The sequence below is a fragment of the Microcebus murinus genome, chromosome 5 (assembly GCF_040939455.1).
Source record: "Microcebus murinus isolate Inina chromosome 5, M.murinus_Inina_mat1.0, whole genome shotgun sequence".
In the NCBI taxonomy this organism is placed as follows: Eukaryota; Metazoa; Chordata; class Mammalia; order Primates; family Cheirogaleidae; genus Microcebus; species Microcebus murinus.
Window position 1 is genome coordinate 26,004,745 of NC_134108.1, and position 26,701 is coordinate 26,031,445.

Consider the following 26,701-nt stretch of genomic DNA (forward strand, 5'->3'; position numbering starts at 1 on the left):
ATTTCAAATAGAGTTAGTCCATAGACTAGTACAGTGCTTCCCAAATTGGGCTGATCACTAGATTCAGCTGAGATTAAAAAATACACCTCCAAGAGGTATTTTGATTCAGTAGGACTAATATAGAGCCCAGAATTCTGTTGCTGTTTTATAAAGCTTCCCCAATGAGTCTGATGATTAGCCAGAATCACTAGACTAGTATGTTACAACACACCCATGCCTTCCAGATTCTACCTAGAGCAAGTTACTTTAGAGCTCTGCTCTCAGTTTTAGTTCTCAGATAAGTACTGACTGTTCATTCTTACAGCACATATGCGCTGCAAAGGCCATTCTGACGGTCCTCAAATATGCTCTGTTTTCCCCACATCCCATACTTTGCCTCCCACTTCTCATTCTCCAACTCTTACTTGTTCATAGCAGCTTAGACACTATTACCTCAGGGGAGCATCCCTGACCAGCAAACCCTGACAAGCTCAGGAATCCATTTATATGTTTTCACAAAATTCTGGGCACATGTGTTAATAATAAGAGGTACCATTTATAGAGCTCTTATTCTGTGCTGGGCACTGTTCTAACTAAGCCTTTTGTGTACTCAATCCTCCTCAAAACTCCCTGATGTGGGTACTACTATCACCCTTATTTTAGAAATGAGGAATGAGGAGACAGAGGATAAATAGCACAACCAAAGTCTCACAACAGCAGGGAAAGGAGAATTCCCAGGCACTCTAGAATCCACGTTGTTCCTGACTACTGTGCTGTATCACCTCTCCTTCAAAGAATTTCAGTCTTTATTATTATTATTTGTCTTGGCATCTCATTCCCACTTGACTATATGCTCTATGCGGGCAGGAACCCTGTCTGTCCGCTTCCTCACTGAATCTCCAGTGCCCAGCAAATGGTGGATATTCAATAAATATCTCACTCACTGGCAAGGTTCCTTTCAACAACCAAATGAAACTTAGATATGATTAAAAATTCCAATAAGATGGTTACTCTAATATCTTATATAATAATACTCAAAAATATTTTAGTATTTGGCTGTGTAAGGCATCCAGCTATGTAAAAGAATAAATAAGTACCATAGGAAATGTATGAAAACAAGCGAAGCAAGGAAAATCTGCTAAGTAGTTCACTTGCCTACTACTGCATTGTACATAGCTCAGTAGGCAAACCTGCTTGTCTCCCCTGAAATGGCTAAGGCACAATGAGAGTTTTAGAGTTTGCCCTAACTTTTTACTATACCACAACACTTCCAATATTTTTGCAAAGTGGAAGAGAAACTTTAATTCTTTTTAAATTTACTAAATAGGCTAATATTTGTAAATCATCACAAAGGATTATTTCAGGAAAATGGCAAACTTTTGATATATCAGCCTTCCAGTGAGTTCCCAAGATCATAAAAGCTGGCAGAAAACAGCTTTACTGTATCCATTTCCCAGGAGAAGTTTTTAAAGGTTGTTTTGTTTTAAGGAACATATTTTATACCTTATGGGTCCAGTAGCTGATTTTCATCAAATCCCCTGATTTATCTTAAGCTTTAGATGTGTAGCCAATTTAGTGAATACTGGCCTCTTAGAATCTATCCACCTAATCTGGATTCACTCTTTCCATCCTCCTTGTATGTAGTTTTGGTACCAGCGTCTTGCATTTTCCATTCCCGACTTCAGAGGCTAAACCTAAGCCAATCAACACATTACATCCCCTTATCCCAGGCACAGTTATTAGTTCAGGAATATTCGAATGGACCCATCAGAGCCAATGACAGCAAATGAAACTTCCTGGATGTATGAGTAGGAATCTTTTTCTTTTTTCTACTAGACAGAAACCAGAAAGGATGTAGGGGTTGGAACTACTACCATCTTGCCATCATGTGGTACCTGATATTGAAACCAACACAATAGAAGACAGAGCACTGCATCCAGCCATGCCTATAAAACCAGATCTAATTCTGGACTTTTCACCTATGTGAGCAAATAAATCATCCTCTTCTTTAAGGCAGTTTGGATTGGAAATTTTTCACTTTCAACCAAAGAAGTCCTGGCTGACATGACCACTATTTATATTAATTTCTAACATAATACATGAAGGTGATGTATTTAAACAGCTAGTATTCTCTTCTATGAAACCAAATGGTCATTCTGTTGATAAAAGATGGTTTTTGTATTCAGTAAAACCCATTTATACTGTACAAATAGCTTAAAAAGCATTGTGATTATGCTGCTAACTTGCTATAAATAATTAATTTTCTTCTGCTATTCAGACTCATACACTGAATATTCTACATGCCATATCCAGAGTCAATCATATATATACCATGCTACACAAAGACCAGTGTAAAAGGAAGATGTGTGTGTGACTCAGCCCAAATGAAGGGCTAATTACACACAATTCTATCTAAACAAATGCAGCTGTATTAGTTCACGATTCTGTCCCTGTAGATCTGCATTTGGTCATGGGCATAAAAAGAACAATGATTAAAAACAAATGAAGGCAATTTTAGAACCTTAATAATACAGACTAATAAGACTGCATACGACAGTAGGGTAAAAAAATTTTAAAAACCTATCAGTTGTTCAAGGAATTTTATTAATACTTTTCTAAATATGTAAAATTACATACTCATTATTAATTCTAGTTTACTGTAAATATTGCCAATTAGAGCTCCCTCCACTGAAATCTTCACTGCTTCACTGAAAGAGAAGCATGTTTCAGTTCATTTCTGAGGTGGATCTACTCTACACCACTAATTCAATCCAGAGTTTGAAATGACTCCTTTGAAACTGTAGGATATAAGGCCAAAGGGCATCCCTCCCCTAAGAAAATAATGGTAATGTAAACCTAATTCACATCTTTACAAGAACTTTAATTCAACATGGACTAATACTCTCTGTGTTAGAGCCTTTCACCAAAGGTAAAATTACAAAATGGTAAAATTATAACCATTAAACTGAACAAACTGTGGTCATCTTGTGGATCTGATTTACTGTAAGCATGACACTCATTACCATTTATACTAAATTAAAATCATAAAAGATGATTGATTCAAGTTATATATATAGGTTAAAGGGTTAATTCAAATTAAATGTATTAATATTGCTACAATTTACTTAATACACACCCAGTTTTATGGTTAGCTGCGTTACAGAAAGATAAAAGATCAAAGAAGAAATTCAGGCCTGGAAAAGGAACCAAGACAAGGAATAATATATTACTGGTCTCATCTCAAAAGACTCGACATGTTGAAAAAGATTAAATTCAGACTATGGACAGGGAAAGCTTAGACAACTTAGACACTTAAAAAAATAATGGTAATAATTTTTTTAAATTTCTATTTATTTATTTAATAAAGAGACAGGGGCTCACTCTGTAGCCCTAGGCTGGAATGCAGTGGTGTGCTCATAGCTCACTGCTGCCTCAAACTCCTGGGCTCAAGTGATCCTCCTGCCTCAGCCTCCAAAGTAGCTGGGACTAAAGGTGTGCACTGCTACACCCAGCTAATATTTTTATTTTTTGTAGAGACAGGGTCTCTCTGTTGCCCAGGTTAGTCTTGAACTCCTGGCCTCAAGCAGTCCTCCCACCTCGGCCTCCCAAAGTGCTGGGATTATAGGGGTAAGCCACCATGCCCCCTAGAGTAATAATTTTATAAGTTGACATGGTGTACTGCTCTTCATTCTAGAAAATGCTATTCATTTTTCCCTGAGAAAAATACTACTTTTCTTAAATTAATAATGCCTCTATACATAGATGTTACTATTATTCACTATTAGTGTAAAAAAATTATATTATCTAAATGGATGTATTTGTCTATATACAATTTAACTGAAGGTTTCCATTTCTGAGTGTTTTCAACCTAATAATACTTACAGAATTCAGGGAAATTTGGTCATTTTTAATTTTTAGAATTAAAACATAATAAGAAAATAAGCTAATAGAAAAGATTTGTGACATTATATTTCCTATGGAAGCCACTAACCATGATTCAACAACTCAGGGCATTGATATAGTTTATTAGCAAGAAAGGAACAATTATTCTACCTATTGCCTATCTTTGGAATGTGAATAATTAAACGATGAGACAATACTAGAAGTATACTGCATTCTCTAGCCATTGTCTTTCTCCTTCCCTAAACAACTGTGCAAAAGACCTATTTCTTTATCTCCCCTCCAGGCTTTATACAAGGAGTCAGCAAACATTTTCTGGAAAGGGCCATACAGTCTCTGTCACAACTACTCAACTCCACCACTATGGTAAGAAAGCAGCCACAGACAATATCTAAATGAATGGATGTGACTGTGTTCCAATAAAACTTTATTTACAAAACCTGTCAGTGGGTCATTTTGATCTGAGGGTACTAGTGTGCCAACCAGTGCTCTATTCCAGGTTTCTTTCTTTCTTGGGTGCTCTGATTTACTGCAATGGCTTCCAATTATAAGCCAATGATATGATTTTTATTCACAAGGCCAGACTTCTCAACTCCAAACTCAATCTGCCCATTGGCAAGCCCACAAGTATGTCTTATAGGTTCAACAGTATTCTAAAACAAAACTCAAGATCTTTTCTTTCAAACATAATTTCTACCTCCAGTGATACTATCTGTGAATTTGTCCTTGCCAGGAAACTAGGAGTTATTTTTTAGGAGTTCAAATCATTGAAAATCAGTAATCTGGGACCCAGCTAATTCTTGCCAAGAGGCTGGTAAAGAATGAAACTGTCTCAAGAGCACAAAAGAATAGTAATATACTCCCATTTTCTCTTGGAATGTAGGGGACACAGTGCCACCTAATGGGGAAAACAAGGCCACCATTCACTACAAGTAAGGCTTTTGGTAAATATAGAATTATTTACCTGAGGCTGAAGCAAAACAACCAGGGATGTGGGGGGACCAGATTGTGCTATAAATGACACTTTCATGGCCTCTAAAGGTGCACAGAGATTTTCCAACAGTTGGATCCCACTACAAATAAATGAATAGATCAATTACTTAACAGAACTAAATTCAAATATATGCTTTTATATATACTCTATATACATCAATAAACTATATATTTATATATACATATATAATAAGGATTTTTAAGATCTATTTTTCTATAAAGCAAGATGGTATCTAAGGATCCAAAATAATCAACACTAAGCTAATTATTCATTTATAGCCAGATCAAAAATTTTTAAATCCTAATAAGTGTTTTAATATATTTTTCAAAAAGAAAATTAACTGTTCAATTGTAAAGCTACAGAAGTATGTTTTAGAAAAGAAAAAAAAATTCAGTGGAAACTCTAGAGCAGGCGTCCTTAAACTATGGCCCTCGGGACACATGCAATGTTTTGCCCATTTGTTTTTTTACTTCAAAATAAGATATGTGTGGTGTGCATAGGAATTTGTTCATAGTTTTTTTTAAACTATAGTCCGGCCCTCCAATGGTCTGAGGGACAGTGAACTGACCCCCTGTTTAAAAAGTTTGAGGACCCCTGCTCTAGAGAAGGGAGTATTTGTCTTGTTTTTAAATATAGTAATGCTGACATACCAATTTGACAGTTTGATCCCATGAACCAGATACCACAAGCTGTTCACCTCTGGTTTGGCTCCAATCAACACTATACACCTAAAAATATTTTAAAGAGTTTAGAAAGGAAATGAGTATCAAGCTAAATATTATATTTTATCTCTTTATAACAGTCATAGCCAGTTAGAAAAACTATTTTACTGTGTGAAATACATCAAATAAAGCCCTACTCATCTCAATAAGGTATCTGAGAAATGGAGAGGTGATCTTGTGCATTCCTCCAGACTCATTCCTTACAGATAAGACTCCATTCTGCTTTAATAGATTCTACAGAATATTTCCAAACCTTCTTCACTAAAACAAATTTTACATATTTTTAAACCTACCAACAAATCACTGTTTGCAGCACCATGAAGAAATGTCAAAGCAGATTAGAAAGTTAGTCATCTAAAAAAAAAAAACCTTGCCGGGTCAATGTTTATCATAAAGCACTAAAATTCAATTAATATTCCTATCTGGCCTTTCTTTAGAAAAAGCTTACAGGAACCAGGTGATCCTTTCAGATCTCTTGGTAAACAGCTTTAGTTATCCGATGCTGGCTAATCTAATTTACGCTTCACTGCTCTCAGTGAACAATTTCAAATGAATCATTTGAAAACTTTATGGAAATATTTTTCATTCTGTCATTTTATACAACAGATTATACACAGATCACTACTGCAAGCTAAGTTCAACAAAATATGAGCATAATTATCCCTTGTGAGAGTGTCCTGACATGGACCTTGGTGAACGCCATTAAATGTCATCAGGCAGCAGGTTAGCCTCCATCTTACAACCCTAACTCCTGCTCTCTGTAGGAAGCGTGAGTGTCTGGGGTTTGCTGGAGCTTACGCACAGGTTACTTGTTCTCTGCTGACCAGGACTATGCTGAGCTATGTTGGAGCCTGTAGGGAAAAAAATCAGTAATACTGGTCTTGTCTTTATTTAAAATTTTGATGTTTTGTCACTTATATGTGTAATCTAAAAAAGTTAAACTTAGAGAAACAGAGTAGAATTATGGTTGCCAGGGGCTGGGGGAGATTTTGGTCAAAGGGTACAAACTTTCAGTTTTAATATGAATAAATTCTAGCAATCCAATATACAGCATGGTAACTATGATTAGTAATAATGTAACATATACTTGGAATTTGCTAAAAGAGTAGATATTAAATGTTCTCATCTCACACATAAAAAATTGTAACCGTATCAGGTGATGGATATGTTAATTTGATTGTGGGAATCATTACTCAAGGTAAACTTGTACCAAAACACTACAGTTCTGTAGGCTTAAAAGAAACCACTATGTTCTATAGTACATATAATTTTTTTGTCAATCAGACCTATTTATTTTTAATGTTATATTAAGATTCCAAAAAAAGAAGAAACCAAAATAAAATAAATATTAATATTTTGTTCATCATGGACTTTTTTGCATTAATTTTTGTTTTAAAAAATAATGCATTAACAGATTATTTATCTTGAATACCAAGTTTTTTTTGGGGGGGTTCCTTAAGTTGTGTACCCAAGGTAAGCGCCTCACACACGCACACCCAGTCCTGGCCCTGGGACTGCCATATTCATACAAAGAGAGAAGAGCAGTTGGAAAACTAAAGGAACCACAATCCAGCAACAGAGAGCAGCAAAGAAGTAAAGAGGAAGGGGCAGCAAATACCAAAGAGCTGCTGCGGCCGTCTGTTAGTTATGGATGGAAAAAGATAGGTTTGGAAGTAGTCACTGAAGATCTTGAAAGCTAAAGAGTCTGACTTTATCCTCTAAATTTTTCCTGCAAAGGATCATACTAAATGATAAATTTCTTCAATAAAGGTTCTTCTATAAGGGGCTATTATAGGTCATTTAGTCACTGTCACAGCTACTAAACTAAGCCCTTGTAGCACACAAAAGGAGTCATAGTCAACAGTTAATAAATGGGCATGATTGTGTTCCAATAAAACTTTACTTACAAATCAAATAGCAGGCCATATATATATGTATATAAAATAAAATGTATATATATATATATAAAATAAGGATTTTTAAGATCTATTTTTCTATAAAGCAAGATGGTATCTAAGGAGCCAAAATAATCAATGCTAAGCTAATTATTAATTTATAGCCAGATCAGAAACCTCTCTGGGCCTTGGCATAGTATTTACTTCAAAGAAATTGAGATAAAATACATTAAGTGGTTATGACCATATCTAGCACACAGAGAATTCAATAAAGGTTTGCTATTGTTATATTTGACTCTTTAGGACAACCTAGAGCAGGGGTTGGCAAATTATAACTTGTGGGCTAGGACCAAATCTGGCCTGCTCTGATGTCCAGAAAAGAAAGATCCAAGCAGGACCTTGAGGGCTGGCTAAAATGTCAACAGGCAGAAAGCAGAGGTGAAACAGTAACCAAGAACTCCCCTAACGACATAAACGGGGCCATACAGCAAGCACCCTAGGGATCAGGGCTACTGACCACTACAAGATAACGCAAAGTTTTGTGCCTGAGGATTGTTAGTGATGGTGGCGTTTAAAAAAGTGGAAGACTGGAGGAAGGGAGATAATGTATAATTTTACATATACTAAGTTTAAGGTGACAGTAAGACAGCCAAGATCAAATGTCTAGTATGAACAGGGTCTGGGCATCAACCTAAAGCTCTGAAAAAAGGACACAGCCAGAGAGATGTTTTGGAGACAGCTGAAAAGAGAAGACTAGATTTCATTATGTCAACCTCAACTCAATTCACCTGGCTACTCAACAAATAGTAAGCATTCACTATAAAAAAGGCATTGGGGAGCAGGAGGTTACAATGTTAGACAAGACGAGCCCCCATGGATCTTATATTTTAGCAGAGGAAGACAAGCTATAAATAAATGTGTAATTCCAGGTTGTGATTAAAAAGAAATACAAAGAAAAATAAAGCAGAGAAAGGAGACTAGAAAACAATGACAAGGGAAGGTCACTTTTCAATAGAATGGTCGGGGAAGACCTTTCTGAGCAGAGACTTGAGTGCAGTAAGAGTGAACTCTGCAGGTCTGAGAGGATAGGTACACGTCAGAGAGAACAGGGAAAGACCCTGAAACAGTAACCAAGCTGGCCATGTCTGAGGAACAGCAAAGTCAAGAGTTAGGAGGGATAAGACCCTAAAAGGCCATGGCAAAGAGTCTGTGTATAATTTCCCTTAAGAGGTTACAACCATCAACCATAAGCTGCCACTTAGATTATAACATCCTTCTAACTGCTCTCCCCCTCCACTCTTATTCACTTCCAATCCATTATCCACACTGCATAAAAAATAATCTGTATAAAATACACATTAAATGTCACTCCTCTGCACAAAGCCTTTCAACGGTTTCATACCATGTGGCTCCTGCAACTTAACTATCTTCACTCAACACTATGTGAGATTCCTCCATGTTGATTCTTATTACCCAACAGTCAAAACTGTGCAAAACTATGCATGATTTAGGGATGCATACATATGCCGCATAAATAGAAATACAATTTAAAAATATATGAATAGAAAATTCAGAATAGTGGTTACTCCTGAGAAGAAGGGGGGAAGGAAAAAAGGAGGGAAAGGAAGGCTAGGAATGGAAAGGAGTAACCACAGGACTTCCAATGGTACCAGGTAATGTTTCATTTCTTAAGCTAGATGGTAAACATGTAAGTGTTCAATACATCATTTTTGTATCTTTGTATATTTTATATGTATGAAATATTTCACAGATTTTTTTAAAAATCTGCAATGTCTTTCCACTGATCTTAGCACAATGGCCAAACATTGACTGCTCTAGGCCCACAGGCTCTATCCTTACCCTTCAAGTGTGTTCTTCCCTATACCTCTGACATTACTACTCTGGCCTCTCCATCTGAATAGTTCATTCTGACTCTCCCTGTAGACTCAAGGATGGCCTCCTTGCCCCTTCCCCAGGCAAGACTCTCCCCTCTTGGAGCATTTTATACATTCACAACACTTATCACATTATAAACTGGATCACCAGCATCCTAAATCTCTCTCCTGAGAGAGTGCAAGGACATCAGAAGGGCAAGAACATGCCTGATATGTTCATTTTTCCAGCTAGGTCTAGTATAGTACTATTGCACACAGTAGAGTTAATAAAAGTTTTTGGAATGCATGAAGGGACAGAAAAACGAATCTGAATGGAAAGCACATCTCATATTAGTGTACCCTTCCTTCCCTTCCCTATTCCCAATTTCCTCCTCCACTCCCACTCAAACAGTGGACACGACAAATAGTCAAGTTAAATAAAAAAAGGAAGAGAGATATGCAGTACCTGCCTTTATGCTTTAAAAGCAGGGTCCTCTAAAGACCTATCTTATAAAATTACTCCTGGCAGTGGTGAAGAAAATTAATTGGGGAAATGGAAAAAGAAAAAAAAAAACCCCACTGAACAATGTTTTATGCTGCTTTATGAAATCTGAACCTTATCAAAACCACAGTTTGAGAGGACAGATTTTATTACCGGAACCAATTCCCAAAGAGCTCATTTTTAATCTACTGTAAAGTATTGCCCTTTTTAAGTTGGTCTATTTAATTAAAAATTGTCAAATAAAAACTATGTCCAGAATTCTACTTATATCAATACAAAGGAAAGGGACAGTGACTTTTAATTACAGAGCGATTAGAAAGGGCTACATATTTCTTTTTAAGGTGAAACTTAAAATTTTCAAAATTTTTTTCATTATGGAAATTTTGAAACATGCATAAAAGTAGAAAGAATAGTGTAATAAATCCCCAGGCACCCATTACACACCTTTTATAATTATCAGCATTTTGCCCTTCTTATTTAATCTGTCCCATTATTGACTGAATGACTGACTGCTGGAGTATTTTAACGTCAGACCATTGCACTCATAAATACTTCAGCAGATAAGAAAGGTTAGTCTTTTTCATAGAAGCACAAGGCCATTTTTACCCCTAACAAGATAAACAACAGCTACTTAATAACATCTAATATTCAGTCCATACTCATATTTCCCTGATTGTCACAAAAATGTCTTTTTACAGTTGGTTTATTTGAACTGGTATTCAAGCAAGACCCACATATTATATTTAGGTGTTATGGCTCTTAAGTCTCTTCTAATCTAAGACAATCTTCATCCTCCCCAAATCTGTTTTTCCTGCCCCCTTTTCCATTACATCCATTTACTGAAGAAACTAAACTATTGGTCCTATAGAATGTCCCACATTCTGGATTAGGCTAATTGTTTTCTCATGGTGGTATTTAACTTTTTCTTCTACCATTCCTATTTCCTTTAAATTGGAAGTTAGATCGGGAGGCTTAATGAGATTCTATTCAATTTTTTTTAGCTTCCTATTGTATTAGGAGGCATATAATTTTTGGTTGACCCACTTTTAGCAGTCCTATGATTGTTAAGAAAAAGTTTCAATTTTAAATTAATGGTTTTAGCATCCGCAGATGATCCTTGCCAAGAGTCATTATTTCATTAGGGGCTACTGAATTCTGTTACTCCTTCTGCATTTATTAGCTATAATTCTGTTATAAATAATTTTCCTTATCAACTGTTTGATTACTCCATAATAAAATACATACAGGAAAGGCAGAATCAATGCCTTGAATCTTTACCGTTTTATTTTCTAATCATCACAGTTCCATGTACAGAGTGAAAATATATGTTTGTGTGTGTGTTGTTTCAATTCATTATTCTCATTTTGCTTCTTTGAGACAGTCTCGCTGCTCTGTCACCCTGGATACAGAGTGCAGTGGTGTAATCATAGCTCACTGCAACCTCAAACTCCTGCCTCAACCCCCAGCCCCCAACTCCCCAGTAGCTAGGACTATATGTCCAGCTAATTTTTTTTTAATCTTTTGTAGAGATGAGGTCTCACTACATTGCCCAGGCTGGTCTTGAACTCTGCCTCAAGCACTCCTCCTGCTTTGGCCTCCCAAAGTGCTGGGATTACAGGCTGAGCCACTGCATGCCTGGCTAATTACTATGTTTTTAAAGCCACTTGAAATAATTATTTTGAGTATCTCATTATGGCACCAATTTGACAGGCCACTAATTTGTTTTTGTTGTTTTTAATTTTTAGAGATTACTTTTTCTTTCTGAATTAACTTATGAAGTTTAATTATAGAATTCAATGGTTCCAAGGTCAAAACTATAAGTTATATTTGGAGAAATCTTATTTCCATCCTTGTTTTCTCTCCCTTACTTTTTTCCCCACCCCCTTTAAAGGCAATCATTTTTATTAGTTTTTAAATTATTTTTTCATTGTTTCTTTGTAGAATTTATATATATAAAACATATGTAATATAAATATATTTAAATATATATGCTTGTATTCATCTGTTTACATAAAAATATAAATTTTACATATATTTAAACAGCTCCGCCACTAATTTCCCTTCATATTAGCTTGCAGCAAAACTAGAAATAATTTCTAGTTTCATATAATTTAAAATTATCAAATAAGATTGCATAATTCTCCTACATATCTTTCCTAATAGATTCTATAATAGGAGGTAAGAGGTTCTAATTTCTAGCTACAATTCACTCACTAACTCACTTTGGAGACAGGCATAGTGGCAACTCCTACACTGAGTATACAAGAGAAACTACAGATATAGTAGCAGTAGTTGTGCTTCAAAGTTCTTCTCTATCTGAACACATTCTATTACAGTTTCCATCTACGTAAAAGTATATTTTCCCTTCTTTAAAAAATTTTTGAAATCTTTGAGGGTTAGATAAATGGACTGTGAATAATGACTTTGCAAGGTCAATCAAATCACTCCTTTTATTAAATATTTTTTAAATCTATATTTCAAAAAATATTACATAGTACAGATATCAAGGTCATTAGAACCAAATGCTTATTAAGAAAAGAGAGTGGCTTCCAAATACTGTTGCACATTGGAATTATCTGGGAATCTTTGAATAATATTGATGCCTAGCTACATCCCCCAGACATCGTGACCTGGGCGTGAAGATTTTTAAAAGCTCCCAAGGTGATGCTAATGTGTTGTAAAGTTTAAGAGCCACTGAGTTAAGACAAGCATTTGCACACTTTTTAAATTTTTTTTTTTTTTTTTTGGATACAGAGTCTCGATAGACTGCCATGGCATCAGCCTAGCTCACGGCAACCTCAAACTCCTGGGCTCAAGTGATCCTCCTGCCTCAGCTTCCCAAGTAGCTGGGACTACAGGTACACACCATTATGCCTGGCTAATTTTTCTATTTTTTGTAGAGATGGGGTCTTACTCTTTCTCAGGCTGGTCTTGAACTTCTGAGCTCAGGTTATCCTCCCACCTTAGCCTCCCAAAGTGCTAGGATTACAGGTGTGAGCCACCACAACTGACCCAAAGTCAATGCTTTGAAAACATAGGATTGAAAAGTGATGACAAATACTACATCTTATTGGCAGATAAATCCAAAAATAAAGAATTGATTCAACTGACACCTAATTATAAACTATTTTTTTCTACAATCACAATTTTTAGGAGGGAAAGCTTTAAACTGCTATTTTAAATTATAATAAAAATGAATGAGCATGACTAAATATGCAAAAGGAAATATATAAAGTCCAATTGTTTCCTCACTTTAAAAAAAAATGAAAGACAAAATAATTCCTTTAGTTGACAAATCTGTTGTGGAGTTTTAAAAATAAATGCATTTCTGAAGTCTCACACTGGTGTTACATGCAAGACTGGTTGTCATTCTGCATTAATATTTTTTATTGGTACCCATCATTACAGACTTCTCAGCTTCTATCATTATCAAAATGTAAACAATTGATTCATTTTGTAAATTAAACAAGATTTTAACCATATGGCACATCTTTACTATAAAATATGTAATTAAATACATTTTCTCCCCAACAAGATACTAATAGCTGCCTACTTAATTCAAAAAATAAGTTTTTATAAGCAATGCTCAAAAACTTTAACAGATCAAATATCTTATTAAAAATTCAGCATTGATAAGCCTTGCTATTTGAAAAATAAGAACAAATTTTAACTATTTTTAAAAATTGTGAATAAACTAAAAATTAGAAACTGAAATATTAAATTGATTCTATGTCATCTTTAAAGTCACTATAACTCACTGTTAGTAGCACAGAGTTGTAAGTCACAAAGTAGAGAAACAAAATTCTCAACTCACCCTCTCTTTTTTTTCTCCTTTTCACTGAATTTTTAAAAATGTTTATATTCTCCCCTTTCTATTATATATTCGGCTATGGGCTAAGCCAATGGCATTTTATGGGGCTCGAAAGACATAATGGCCCCTGCAGACACCAGTTGAACAACATAGAGAAGACTCTGATTCCTGCTTTGATGCTAAGTTTAGCAGCCATGCACAGAGATAATAACCATGTTTTTATGTCTTTTCATTTCACCGAGACCTTCATTCCTCAAGGCCTAAAATATATCTAAATGTTGGATTTCTCTTTTTTGCTTCATCTGACAATCTGAAAATTGATTGTTGGACATTTCTCACATAGTGATCAAAGGGTAAAATGGGTAACTAGAGGAATTCTACCCTGTTTTATGTTTTTCTAACCCTATTATAATAAGAACAATATAATATAAATAGCTCATATTTTTTCAGTGTCGGCTCTGGTCCAAGCACTTACAACAACCCTATGACATACCCTCAGTTTGCAAATGAAAAAACTAAGGTTTAGGAAAAATAAATAACTTATTCAAGGTCTCACGGCAGGTGTAAGTGACAAAGCTGAATTCAAACCCAAGGTCAACTGGAACCATGCAGTGTATTCTAATTGTATACTCTCTTTCATGGGAGAAAATGACCAATTATTTTCTATTCTATGTCATGATATAGCTTCTCTGAACATACTGGTGAAAAAACATAGAAATTGGCCATGTTCATTCACTTATTAATTTATTCAACAAATATTTATTAGCTCCTCAAAACTCTCATTTGACCTTAAATCTTTTTAAGTGTTTCTTAAAGTATAAGAAACACTTGGTACCCTGATCTTGGACTTCCAGCCTCCAGAAATGTGAGAAATAAATTTCTATTGTTTATAAGCCACCAGTCTATGCTACTTTGTTATAGCAGCCCAAACAGACCAAGACAGAAATTGGTGCCAAGGGCCGGGCGCGGTGGCTCACGCCTGTAATCTTAGCACTCTGGGAGGCCGAGGCAGGCGGATTGCTCAAAGTCAGGAGTTCAAAACAAGCCTGAGCAAGAACGAGACCCTGTCTCTACTATAAATACAAAGAAATGCATTGGCCAACTAATATATATAGAAAAAATTAGCCGGGCATGGTGGCACATGCCTGTAGTCCCAGCTACTCGGGAGGCTGAGGCAGTAGGATCGCTTGAGCCCAGGAGTTCGAGGTTGCTGTGAGCTAGGCTGACGCCACGGCACTCACGTTAGCCTGGGCAACAAAGTGAGACTGTCTCGAAAAAAATAAAGAAATTGATGCCACGAAGTGAGGGTGATGCTTTAACAAATACCAAAAAAGGTTATTTTCATTTGTTATTTCACATAACCAAGTAAAATATGTGACATGATAAACTGATTACTGAAGCCACTTTTAGTTGGGTTTTCTATTACACTAACATCCAAGGCATCCTAACTAATATAAATGCTTACCAACAGTAGCACTTGAAAAGAAAACGAGAAAGGAAAATCTAGAATAATAGTCTGCAAACAAATAAAGAAAAAAAACCCATAATGAGTCTTCAGTTTAAAAAACTAGTTGCAGAATTATAAAATGAAGTAAACCTGGGTTAACAGCAGTTCAAACACCAAAGATCTAAGTGCTTAACTAGTGGACACAAAGTAACCTAACACCACAACATGGCTGAGGACAATGTAAAGCCATTTTAGGTAACCTTATTAGAGGTAGCTGCTCAAGTTTATGGTGGCAAAATCTTACAAAGTTCAGCACTGATCATATTATTTCTGGAATAAATTAGGTATACTACATTAAAAGGGACATTGAAAAACAGAAGAGTTATCAAAAGAGGGTTTCCAGGTGCGTGAAAGATGTAGAGACCACGTAATCTGAAGACAGGCTGAAGAAATGACAGGTGCACAGTGTGGAAGAGGGAAGACTGAATAGGATATGATGGCTATTTTCAAGGATTCTCCTGGAAAAAAAGGACTGGACTTAGTCTCACCACTGCAGAGAAAAGCATTAGAACAACAGCTGGTTGCTATAGAAGGTAGATTCGAGCTTAAGAAAAGCAATTTTCTAATTATTAGAGCAATCTAAAACTCAAATACGTTATCTTGTGAGATAGTGAAATTCACTCTCACTGAGATGAAGACTAAGTGACCATCTGTCAGAGACACTAGAGCAGTATTTCCCAGAGAGCAGTACTTACACCACTGGTTGTACAAGAGATGGTTTCAACTGGCACATACACTTATTTTATTTATTAGGTATTTATTTTAACATGCAGATTCAAAATGTACATTCTAAGTAGCCATTAATCTCATGGTTTCATGAATCTTACTGTTTGAGGATAAATGAAGTAACAATTTAAAGTTGACTTAAAGAAAAACATTAAATCAATATATCCCATTTAACTTAACTAGATATTAATATATTATTATATGATGTTAGTTACTGCCCTAGAATTTATATAGATAAGCAATAAAAGGCACCAAATATTTAAGGGGAAAAACTTCTCTAAAAAAAATATTTTTAAAAAAATAAAGAAAACCATTAAGTTAGTTATAATTATTAATTATTATAATAATAATTATTATTATATAAGTAGTATAAAAAATGTCAAAAATCATGAAGTACCACAAAAATGTCTGAATTTTTAACATTCTTGCATTGAACAACCTGAAACTAAAGTTCCTCCTTTACTAAAGTTATCTTAGTATTCACAGATTCTCTGAAAACATGGTAATTTACAACGACATTTATTCAAAGAGCAATCACAATAAAATGAGAATTAAAATTTTTCATTATCTCACTTCTAATCTTAGAAATCTTGATTGTTAATAGCTGTAGCTATAAAAAGTCTGGACTTCTCATATAACTAATCTTTTATTACAAAAGACTAATATTCTTGCATCTAATAAGCATTTACTGAGGGCCTTCTATGGGCCAGGCACTGCAGTAGATACAAATTTAAAAGTAAATTTGTGGCCGGGCGCGGTGGCTCACACCTGTAATCCTAGCATTCTGGGAGGCCAAGGCGGGCGGATTGCTCGAGGTCAGGAGTTCAAAAACTAGCCTGAGCAAGGGCGAGACCCGTCTATACTATAAATAGAAAGAAATTAATTGGCCAAATACTATATATAGGAAAAATTAGCCAGGCATGGTGGCACATGCCTGTAATCCCAGCTATGCGGGAAGCTGAGGCAGCAGGATTGTTTGAGCCCAGGAGTTTGAGGTTGCTGGGAGCTAGGCTGACGCCATGGCACTCACTCTCGCCTGGGCAACAAAGCAAGATTCTGTCTCAAAAAATAAAAAAATAAAAGTAAATTTCCAAGTTTTCATTTGAAGAATCTACTGCTACCTTGAGGAAAATTTTAAAACATTTAAGGTAAAATACCAAACAAGAATGTCTTTACCATCATGTTCATTAAAAAAAATATATATATTTTAGTATGACTAAAGTCCAAACTATTTTCTATACTATACATACACACCAAATCTAGACACATGAATCAGATTTAGATATAAAAATCCTTCAGTAAGCTCTACCTCATAATCAGTATTTAATGCTCTTGCTCCAATATATTATATTTTGCAAATCCTCAAGAATCTTACTGAAGCCCTAAAGGCAATCTTGTGAAGTCTTTGTGAAAAGTCCACCTACGTCTATCTTGAGGCACTGCATGACAGGCATATTCTTATAGCATGAAGAAAGTGATGGGACTTTCTAGAGGAAATGATGCCATAGCACACTACTGGAGGCATTTTTTTCTGACTAATGAGAAGCTTGACCTTTTCTTTTCTTTCCTAGCTCCTTAGGCCAAGAGGTACTTTATGTTTGAATAATCAAATAATAAATGACATCTAATATGTATAAGGAACACTAAAGTTTAAACTTGTCCCCTGAAGACATTTCTCCACGTGTCCATCCCCAAATGGATTTCAACCAAACTTAAAAAAGAAAAATGGTCAGCCCAGAAAGATTCCCCTCCTACCTCCTGAGTGTGTTCTTTATAGACCTGTAGTGGCCCTGCAGCTTTGGCTGTATCCCAGAGCTGCAGTGACCCATCACCACTACCGGTGACAAGGACATGTTCATTGTTCTCACTCCACGTCACATCAAATAAACCATCATTCCAGTCAAAGCTACACCAGGAAAACAAAAAAACAAAAGCACTTACATAGGCAGCTAAACAAAAAAGAATAGCCATCACAATTTTACAGTTATGGAGTTTTTTTCTTATAGTTTGTCACACATTTTAACACACATTATCTGGTGTAATCTTCACAACTATAGGAGATAAATAGAGCAGGCACTTAACATATAGAGAAACAAATTCAGAAAGGTTAAGCAAACAGCTTATATCATACAGGTAGAAAACTGCCCACCTGGATTAATATTAGGCCTCCCAATGACAAAAATGGAACTATTTACAAGAGGGCATGATGCCATACCTGGCTGCTCACTGTTTTTTGTGGTTTTTAGGATGGGCCAGCACGTACTTCAAAATACCAATTTAGGACAATAATTTCAACTTGTCTTTTACATCTGTCACCTGAGCCATGAACAGGTAGTTATTTTCTAATAGAATTTTCTCTACCTTTGACTAACACTGATGGGAGTGTTAATAAGACCAACAGTCTCACAGGCAAGACAGGAATGGATGGAAAGGATAGCAGGTGCTGGATAATTCACAAAATGGATAATAAGCTCCTGCATGTATAAAGCTAAACTATATTAAGAAGAAAGCAAAGAGAGGCAACATCACATATTATACCAGTTCACATCTTTTAAGTTTTATAATTTATAAATGGACACTAAGAGGTATGCTTTAGAAAAGACAGTAAGAGAAGACACTGAGAAGTATGCTTTAAAAGAAAAGTAGTATAATCATAACTTAATAGCAAAAATAAATTCTAAACTATGCAAATGCTGAAGTTCCTTTTACATTGCAAATTAAAACAACTTATTCATCAAAAAGTCAAAACCTAATTCTATTAAGGCTTTAGTAGTAACAGAATATATGTAAGTTTAATAATTAGAGACACTTTACCTTCTAAAAAGCCTAAGCCCAGATTCAATTTGATCCACGATTAGCAGGGTTCCACCGCCTAAAGAGAGAAAAAAAAATCAAAATCATGCAGTTGAACCTACCAGGGTAACATCTAAGGTCAAGGTAGAATCAAGAACTGAGTACCTGATTTTACTACCACAAAAGTTATTGGAACCATGAATACAAAATGATCAGGATTGTGTTCTCTGTTTTTGTTTTTCCATATTGTGCTTCAATCATTAAATATTCAACTTACCATCTCACCTATGACTGAAATCCACATACAGACCTAACGGAGGGTAGAGATACTTAAAGGCCTACTCTGCGGCTAGGGCTAGTCACCAGGGACACAAACCTTCTAAGTTGGTGTTACCACCCCTATTGACAGATGACAAACTGCAAGCTCACAGACACCAGGAACTGTGCTCCGTCTAAAACACCTTGCCTCTCCAAATAAATCTAAAATACATCTAACACAGAATTTTAAAACATATGAATGTGGAAATACCTAGAATTTACCACATACTTGACAGTGAAGTGCTGAAAACAGTATTAGCATCAGTTATCTACAAAAGGTGAATTATTTTACTAAAAGATCAATGTTTTTAAAAAGTCATATTTATTTTTATAAAGACCAAGGGGAAAATTCTATCTAAACATGACTGATTGTTTTTTTAATACCAAAGTATCATTACAGACTCATGAGTCTTCAACCTAACTGGTGGGCAAGTACTGTAAATCTGAATGTGGAATCGCTAAGTGCTAATGGTGAAAATACAGAAAGTATTTCTCTCCAAGTTTTAGAAATCACATTGTTTTTTTTTTCTGCTGTAGGCCCAAATACAACAGAGCACTGACATCATGCAATGATTTGTTGCATATTGCTTCAGTGTGTAAATCGCTAGGATATGCATTAAAAGAAAGCAAAATCTAGAATGGACCCATGCCTTTCCATCTAGTCTACCGCCAGAGACAATTAACTTGAACCTCTAACAAGTGCTTGCAAATATATGTATTCTCCAAGAGACGACAAAAGGTGAGGACAGAACTTGACACATTTCATGACCACATTTCATGACGGCCATCGTGGGGAAACTCTAAGAAGTCTGCTCAGGAGCATCCTTCTTACGAGGGACAGCCCACATGTTTTGGCTCAGGGCTCGAATGCAGACTGTGGGATACACCTGGACCAGTTAGCAGGGCATGGAGTGACTCTGCAGACCGTCCTCCAAGTGCTGTTCCGCCGGTCGGACCGGCCACGCGGGCATGTACCTGGGTGTGTCTGAGAGAGAGAGAGGCGGCGGTGGAGACCATAGGGCCTCAAGGAACAAGGACATGGGCTACTAGGCTACATCCACATGCTACTCCCACAAGTGAATGGAAAAGATGATTGGCACCATCTCCACACCAACTTCCCACGCTTGGCAGAGGAAAGCGCAGCCGGCCAGTGCCTCTGCTTCCCCCTGGCGTTGACTAGCGGCACCGTCTGCTCTCGGAAGTGCTTTCCCAAGAGCTAGAGAAGCTGAGGCTCGGCTGGCCCCCGTCCCCGCCCCGGCGGCGCGGCCCGGCCCGGCCTCACCCGCGATGCCGTAGTGCTGCGAGGCGGCGCAGGCCAGGCGGCCCGGCAGGTACGGGGAGAACTCGGCGGCGTAGCCGTGGCGGCCCGGCACCCGCAGCGTCCGCGCCGCTCCACCGCGCGCCGTGCTCATCCCACCCGCCGCCGCCGCGCCTCGCCGCCCTGGCCGCGGAAGCAGTTCCAAGTCAGAAGCCTGTGACCACGACTCCGAGAGAAAAGTTAGAGATACCCAGGAAGACCAGGCGGAAGTGAGGCGCCTATGTCCCGAACTGTAGATCCTGATTGGTCCAGGGGAGAAAGGGCATTGACTCCGAAATAGGCCATTTTTGTTTTGGGCAAAACAAAACTGACTTCTCAACAGGCAAGCGAGCTAGGTTAAGTGGTAATTCTGACGACTTTTGTTGTTGCATCTCAGCCTCCTCTTCTGGACCACCTGGTTTTTATTAGCTTTGAAAGACTGGCATCAGGAAATTTTTCTGATGATTGCAAAATTAGACAAGTTATGGCAAACTGTGAATCCATGCAGCGAGTCCAACTCAGTGCTGTGTTGCACAAGGTAACTTGGAGAAATGTTAACCTAAGCCAGTGGAGTCAGTGCGGTCTTAAGAAGCAAGGGTGTGCGCTATTAGTCTACTTACACATTATAACTGGAAAAGGTGGGACATCATTTCCAGACCAACTCCCCACGCTTGCCAAACGAGGAAAGGGGAGCTGGCTAGTTCTAGTGAAGCTAAGAAAAAAAGATATCATCATAAGCAACTAAAGCAACTTTGTCTTTTTTTAAGGCTTGAAGTCTTTCTCTGTCGACCAGGCTGGAGTGAAGTGACGCCATCATATCTCACTGCAGCCTGGAACTCCGGGGCGCTCAAATGATCCTCTTGCCTCAGCCTCTCGAGTAGCTGGGACTCCTGGCTAATTTTTTTTTTTTTTTTTTTTTTTTAAGATGGGATCTTCCTACGCTGCCGAGGCTGGTTTTGAACTCCTGGCTTCAAGTGATGCTCCCACTTCAACCTCCCAAAGTGCTGGGATTACAGGCATGAGCCACCATGCTCTGGCCTTTTTAAAAAATCGCTATACATATTGTATAGTAATAAGTGCTCCCCCAGGGCTAATTAAGGAAAACTAAGGCTTATTCATTCAAACATTTGCCAAGCATGTACTGTGTGGAGGATGAGCATATATAATTTATTTGCCAAACCAAGACACTTTTGAAAGTGGAAGAGGGTGTAGTTAATATAATAATTAAGCCAGGTCAACAGGCACAAACCTAGTCATATTATCACCTTAACTATACACCAAGCACAGTGCTAGGCACTTGGGATTCAAAGCAGTAAGATATGCTCCACAGCCTCAAGAGATTAGAATCTAGTAAAGAGAAGACATGGAAAATTAAGTGTAATCAAAATACTGTAGGGCTATGAGAAATATAGATGGGAAATATCTATGGGAAATATGAGAAATATAAATATAGAAATATAATATTTTCAAAAGGATATTGTCAGTGCTAGAGGTGAGGAGATGGCAAGAAAAGCTTCAGAAAGGAGGTAGTGATTGTGGTGAGTGCTCACAGATGAGTAGGTTTTCTTTAAGTAGACAAAGGGGTGGAGGTCATTGAAGGAGGAGGAATAACATGGGCAACCCAAGAGGCGTAAACTAGCATGATCCTTAGGGCACTGTGGCTTCCAGCCTGGCCAGATGGAAGGCATATGATGAAGGCATATTGGGTGGAGGAACTAGAGTGTTGTACTGGGGCTGGATCATGAAGAAACTTGTATGCCATACCAAGGAAATTGGAATTCTACTGTGGTTTAAACAATAGACAAGGGTAGAAGTTTCTAGTGTGAAAAATTAAATGGCCAAGTTTTCATTTTAAAAGATCTGGTGACACTAATCTGGAGGCTAGAGATTGGAGATGGGGAGGCTAGTTAAAAAGACTTTAGCAATAGTTCAAGCAATAGATAAAATTTTGAACCAAGATTATGGTAATGGAAATGGAGAATAAGGGTCAGATAAAATTGTAAGGCAATAACTCATAATATCTGGTTCTTGAGGGAGGAGTCAAAATGACTTACAAGTTTCTGACTTGGGTACTTGCATGGATGCAGGGATTATTCACTGAAATAGGGACTATGGAAGGAAGAGAAAATTTGGAAAGACAACGAGCTCCAGTTTTAACATGTTGAGTGTGAAATTTTTATGGGCTGTTGGGCACACCAGTTGGGACTCAGGCAAGTTTTCTTATTTACATGCAGATAATATTTAAGCCATGGGAATGATTACCTTCACTCAGAAAGATAGTGCTATAAAAAGAGAAGAAGGCCTAAGATAGAATTTGGGGGGAAACATCAGGATGTAAGGCTTGGCAGAGGAAGAGGAGGTAGGGAGAGACCCACTAAATTGATCCTAGTAATTAATTAATCTGTTTAAGAATATAACTCAAGTTGGGAGGATTTGCACACTACCATCTGATGCATACTTAGGTGGATGGATTAGTGGGTTGACCCTCTATGATGAAAATGACTCAACACAGTTCTCTAAGAGTATTGAAGGAAATAAAACATCTGTTACAGTGCCTAGCACAAGTAAACATGAAGGGGGGAAGCAATCATTACTATGGTAGCAGACAAGAATTTGCTAGCACAAACTCAAGTATGCTGGAAAGACAGCATTTATTTTCTTCAGCTAACTTAAATCTCCATCTCCCCATGCTGTTAGAATATTTAATCCCATTATATTTGGGGCTTCCTAGAACTCCCTAGGGCCATATTAGAATCTAACACTAGAATGTAAAGTCCATAAAGGCAGGATGATTGTTTTATTAACCTGTGTATCTCCAGCGCCTGAAACAGTGCCTGGCAAATGGTGAAAAGTCTCTAATCTTTAGATAGCTCCCTGCAAAAGTCTGAATGGGTATATGAATGTGCATTTCCATGCCATGCTTGAATACAGGTGTGGCCCAAGCTTCCTTTCAGAGTTGAGCAACCACTTTCCTGATGGCCCCATGAAACCATTCCTGCCAGGGAATGGGGCCATATCACTATCACTTCTCCATACCTCGGAATGTCCCCTGTCAACCTCTGCTCCCTCACTGCCACCACACAGTCAGCTCTTGCCTCTCCTTCCTGAAAGACACATCAAAACTCTGGTCAGTGAGTTCAGGCTTTCATCAAAGATTATGAATCGCTTCTATGCTGTCCTTTAAGTGCCCTAAGGCCAGGGATCACAAAGGGTCTGGCTATCTAACTGGAATGGCGGAAAGAAAAAAAACTATAGCAAAACACAAATTAATACCTTAATAAAACAAATGATCAATAATAAATGGCATCAAAGAAGACAGAATAATGACCAGCAAACATATAAAAAATGCTCAACATCTCTAATCATTACAGAAATGCAAATCAAAACCACAGTGAGATATCACCTAGCTCCAGTGAGATTGGCCTCTATCAAAAAATCCCAAAACAACAAATGCTGATGAGGATGCGGAGAGACAGGAACACTCTTACACTGCTGGTGGGGCTGCAAATTAGTGCAACCTCTGTGGAAAAGAATTGGAGATACTTCAAAGGGCTAAAAATAGAAATATCATTCAATCCAGCAATAGCACTATTAGGCATCTACCCAAAAGAGCAAAAGATACTCTATAATAAAGACATCTGCACCTGAATGTGCAGCACAATTATGGCAGCACAATTTACTATTGCAAGGATGTGGAAACAACCCAAGTGCCCATCAGTTCATGAGTGGATTATTAAAATTTGGTATATGTATACAATGGAATATTACTCAATTGTAAGAAATGACAGTGATCTAGTGCCTCTTATATATTCCTGGATTGAGCTTGAGCCCATTATCCGAAGTGAGGTATCACAAGATCGGAAAAATAGACTCCACTTGTACTCACCATCAAATTGGTACTGACTGATTATCACTATGGTGCTCACATGGTAGTAATTCTCCAGGGATTAGGGAGTCATGGGGGGTAAACTCACAACTAAAGGTCATGGTGAGCATTGTAGAGGGGAAGGGCATGCCTCTAACCTTCACTTGGGTAAGGCAAAGACATAAAATATAACCAAAATGTTTGTACCCTCATAATACCCTGAAATAAAAAATAGAAAAAAAATTAAAAATAAATAAAAATAAAAAATAAATGGTATCAACCATTAATAGCATTAATTAATAACAATTGGCAGTAACAACATCAACGTGTAGAAGCAGACAGAATGGTACGTATGCCTCCCCTCACCCCCAAACCACACAAGCCCCAAGTTCTTACCTCCCCTGTGAACCTGAGACATGACATATGTGTCTCATCACCCAGGCAGCATTCCTCATATTTCCAACCCCTGCCTCAGAAACTCATAGGGTGATGATTATAATAATATAGATTCTTAGGGCACACTGTAGACATATTCAAAATCCCTGGGGGTGGGCCTAGAAATCTGTATTTTAACAAGCTCCTCTGAGTGATTCTCACATGCTGGCTAAAGCACAGAGAGAGAAAAAAAAAAAAACACTTCGGGAGAAAGTGCTTAGCACCAACAAGGACCTGGGCAATGGAAGCCAAAAACAAACACTGGTGGCTAAAGGGAGAAAGAATATGCTCCAGGCCGAGCAAGCTGGGATTCTCAACATGTTCAAAGAGGGGTATCATTTGTGCAGTATTGACACCTTCTAGGAAGACCTACGAATTGCATGACGTCTTCCTCCTGAACCCAGAGGAGACTAGCAGAACTGAATTACGTGGCAATGTGGTCAAGAGTACAGACTCTGTACCAGGCTCATGTTTAGTTCTTACCTCCAACTCTATAGATTAAGGCTGAGAATTGACTTTCAGTTATATACTCTTTTTTTTTATTAGCCTGTAAATATTAAGAAGGCAAGACTTACTTCGACCATCCTAGGAATTTTTATTCACAGGGGGCAGTTTGTATGTATGCTTGCTTGTTTGTTTGTTTTTTGTTTTCCTTCAGGTCCTTTGCACTTGATGTCACTTCACTTACATCCTCCATGTGTTGTGTTTTCAAAGATGATACAAGATGGCTCATGAGCCCCTGAATCAGTGTCAGCACGAAGGCTGCAGTCACTCAGTTTTGCAGACACAGGCAAGTTAAATTCCAATTGAAATGACATTATCCTGGCTAAATAAAGGCAGAGCAGGAGCACCCACATTCTTTGAGCTCATAGTATCAGAGCAAGACCACAGCAGCAAATAGCTGGCCCACCACAAGCACCTACACTTGCAAATGAAAAGGTAACTAATAAACTGATCCCCAACTGTCTTTCTAGGAATAGGCACTACAAAGGAAAAGCCTTGGGATGGATGCACCTCTCCAAGATGTGACCATTTTTAAAAAATGTTTTAATCATAATGAAATCTTCAACATTGGAGTTAAATAAGTACTTTATAAGCTTAAGAAAAGTTCTCATTTCATTTAAAGATGTTAACACATAATGACAGAGCCTGGAATATCTGTGCCAGAAAGTAAGAAAGTGCACACACACACACACACACACACACACACACACACACACACACACACACAAAATAACAGACTGTCAAAAGGACACAGGAACCTGTTGGAGGGGGCTCTCCCTGGGAAAATGCTAGCATTGATAGTTACAGATTATAATCTACTAAGTAAAATAAGAGTCTGAGACCCTACTGAAATGAATAATGAGAGAGAAGGCAAATTTTTCCTTATAGTAGAATTCATGTTAATAAAAGCAGAAGAAACAATGAAATTACAAGATGATCATTTGGCAATCACCATAGTAATAATTGTGTCAGGCAAAAATCATCAGTAGTTGTTAAAACTAGTGGGAGGGGTCCAGCACGGTGGCTCATGCCCTTAATCCCAGTACTTTGAGACAGGAGGATCACTTGACCCAGGAGTTCAAGAGCAGCCTGGGCAACACAGCAAAACCCCATCTCCATAAAAAACACAAAAATTAGTTGTGGTGGTGCATGTCTGTAGTTCTAGCTACTCAGGAGGCTGAGGCAGGAGGGTCACTTGAGCCCAGGAGTTTGAGGCTGCAGTGACCTATGATCATGACACTGCACTCAAGCCTGGGTGACAGAGCAAGACTCTGTCTTAAAAAAATAAATAAATAAGTAGAAGAAGGAGAAGGAGAATGGAGAGGGAGAGGAGGAGGACAAGAAGAAGAAAGAAGAAAACTAGTGGGAGGAGGTATAAAAAGAAACTGGCTGTTTATAATTTACATAGTCTCTAAGTGTCTCCCCACAAGATTCTTATTAGTTACAAAGGGAAAAACACTAACTTTATAATGAAGAAACCTGCGCAACACCACCTTCACCAAGAGATTAAACATCACCAATAAAGGGACAAATCAACATACTATGCCTGCCAATGTGATGCACAGGGAAAAACACAACT

General features: G+C 37.5%; 1 protein-coding gene across 2 annotated transcripts in view; it reads right to left on the reverse strand.

The window, feature by feature from the left end:
- PEX7 (peroxisomal biogenesis factor 7) overlaps positions 1–20,538 on the reverse strand; it is a 68,132-nt gene extending 47,594 nt beyond the window's left edge. The window contains exons 1-5 of one of the 2 annotated variants that reach the window (XR_012919270.1): positions 20,304–20,538; positions 18,725–18,782; positions 17,666–17,816; positions 5,524–5,601; positions 4,844–4,952 (exon numbers count right to left, since the gene is read on the reverse strand). Coding sequence is in view for 1 of the 2 variants with exons in the window: in XM_012739432.3 (XP_012594886.1) it covers positions 4,844–4,952; positions 5,524–5,601; positions 17,666–17,816; positions 18,725–18,782; positions 20,304–20,433 (526 nt within the window). In the remaining variant the exon portion in view is untranslated. The remainder of the gene's footprint in view (positions 1–4,843; positions 4,953–5,523; positions 5,602–17,665; positions 17,817–18,724; positions 18,783–20,303) is intronic. The other variant, XM_012739432.3, reaches the window with a different exon arrangement.
- Between the last annotated feature and the right edge of the window lie 6,163 nt (positions 20,539–26,701).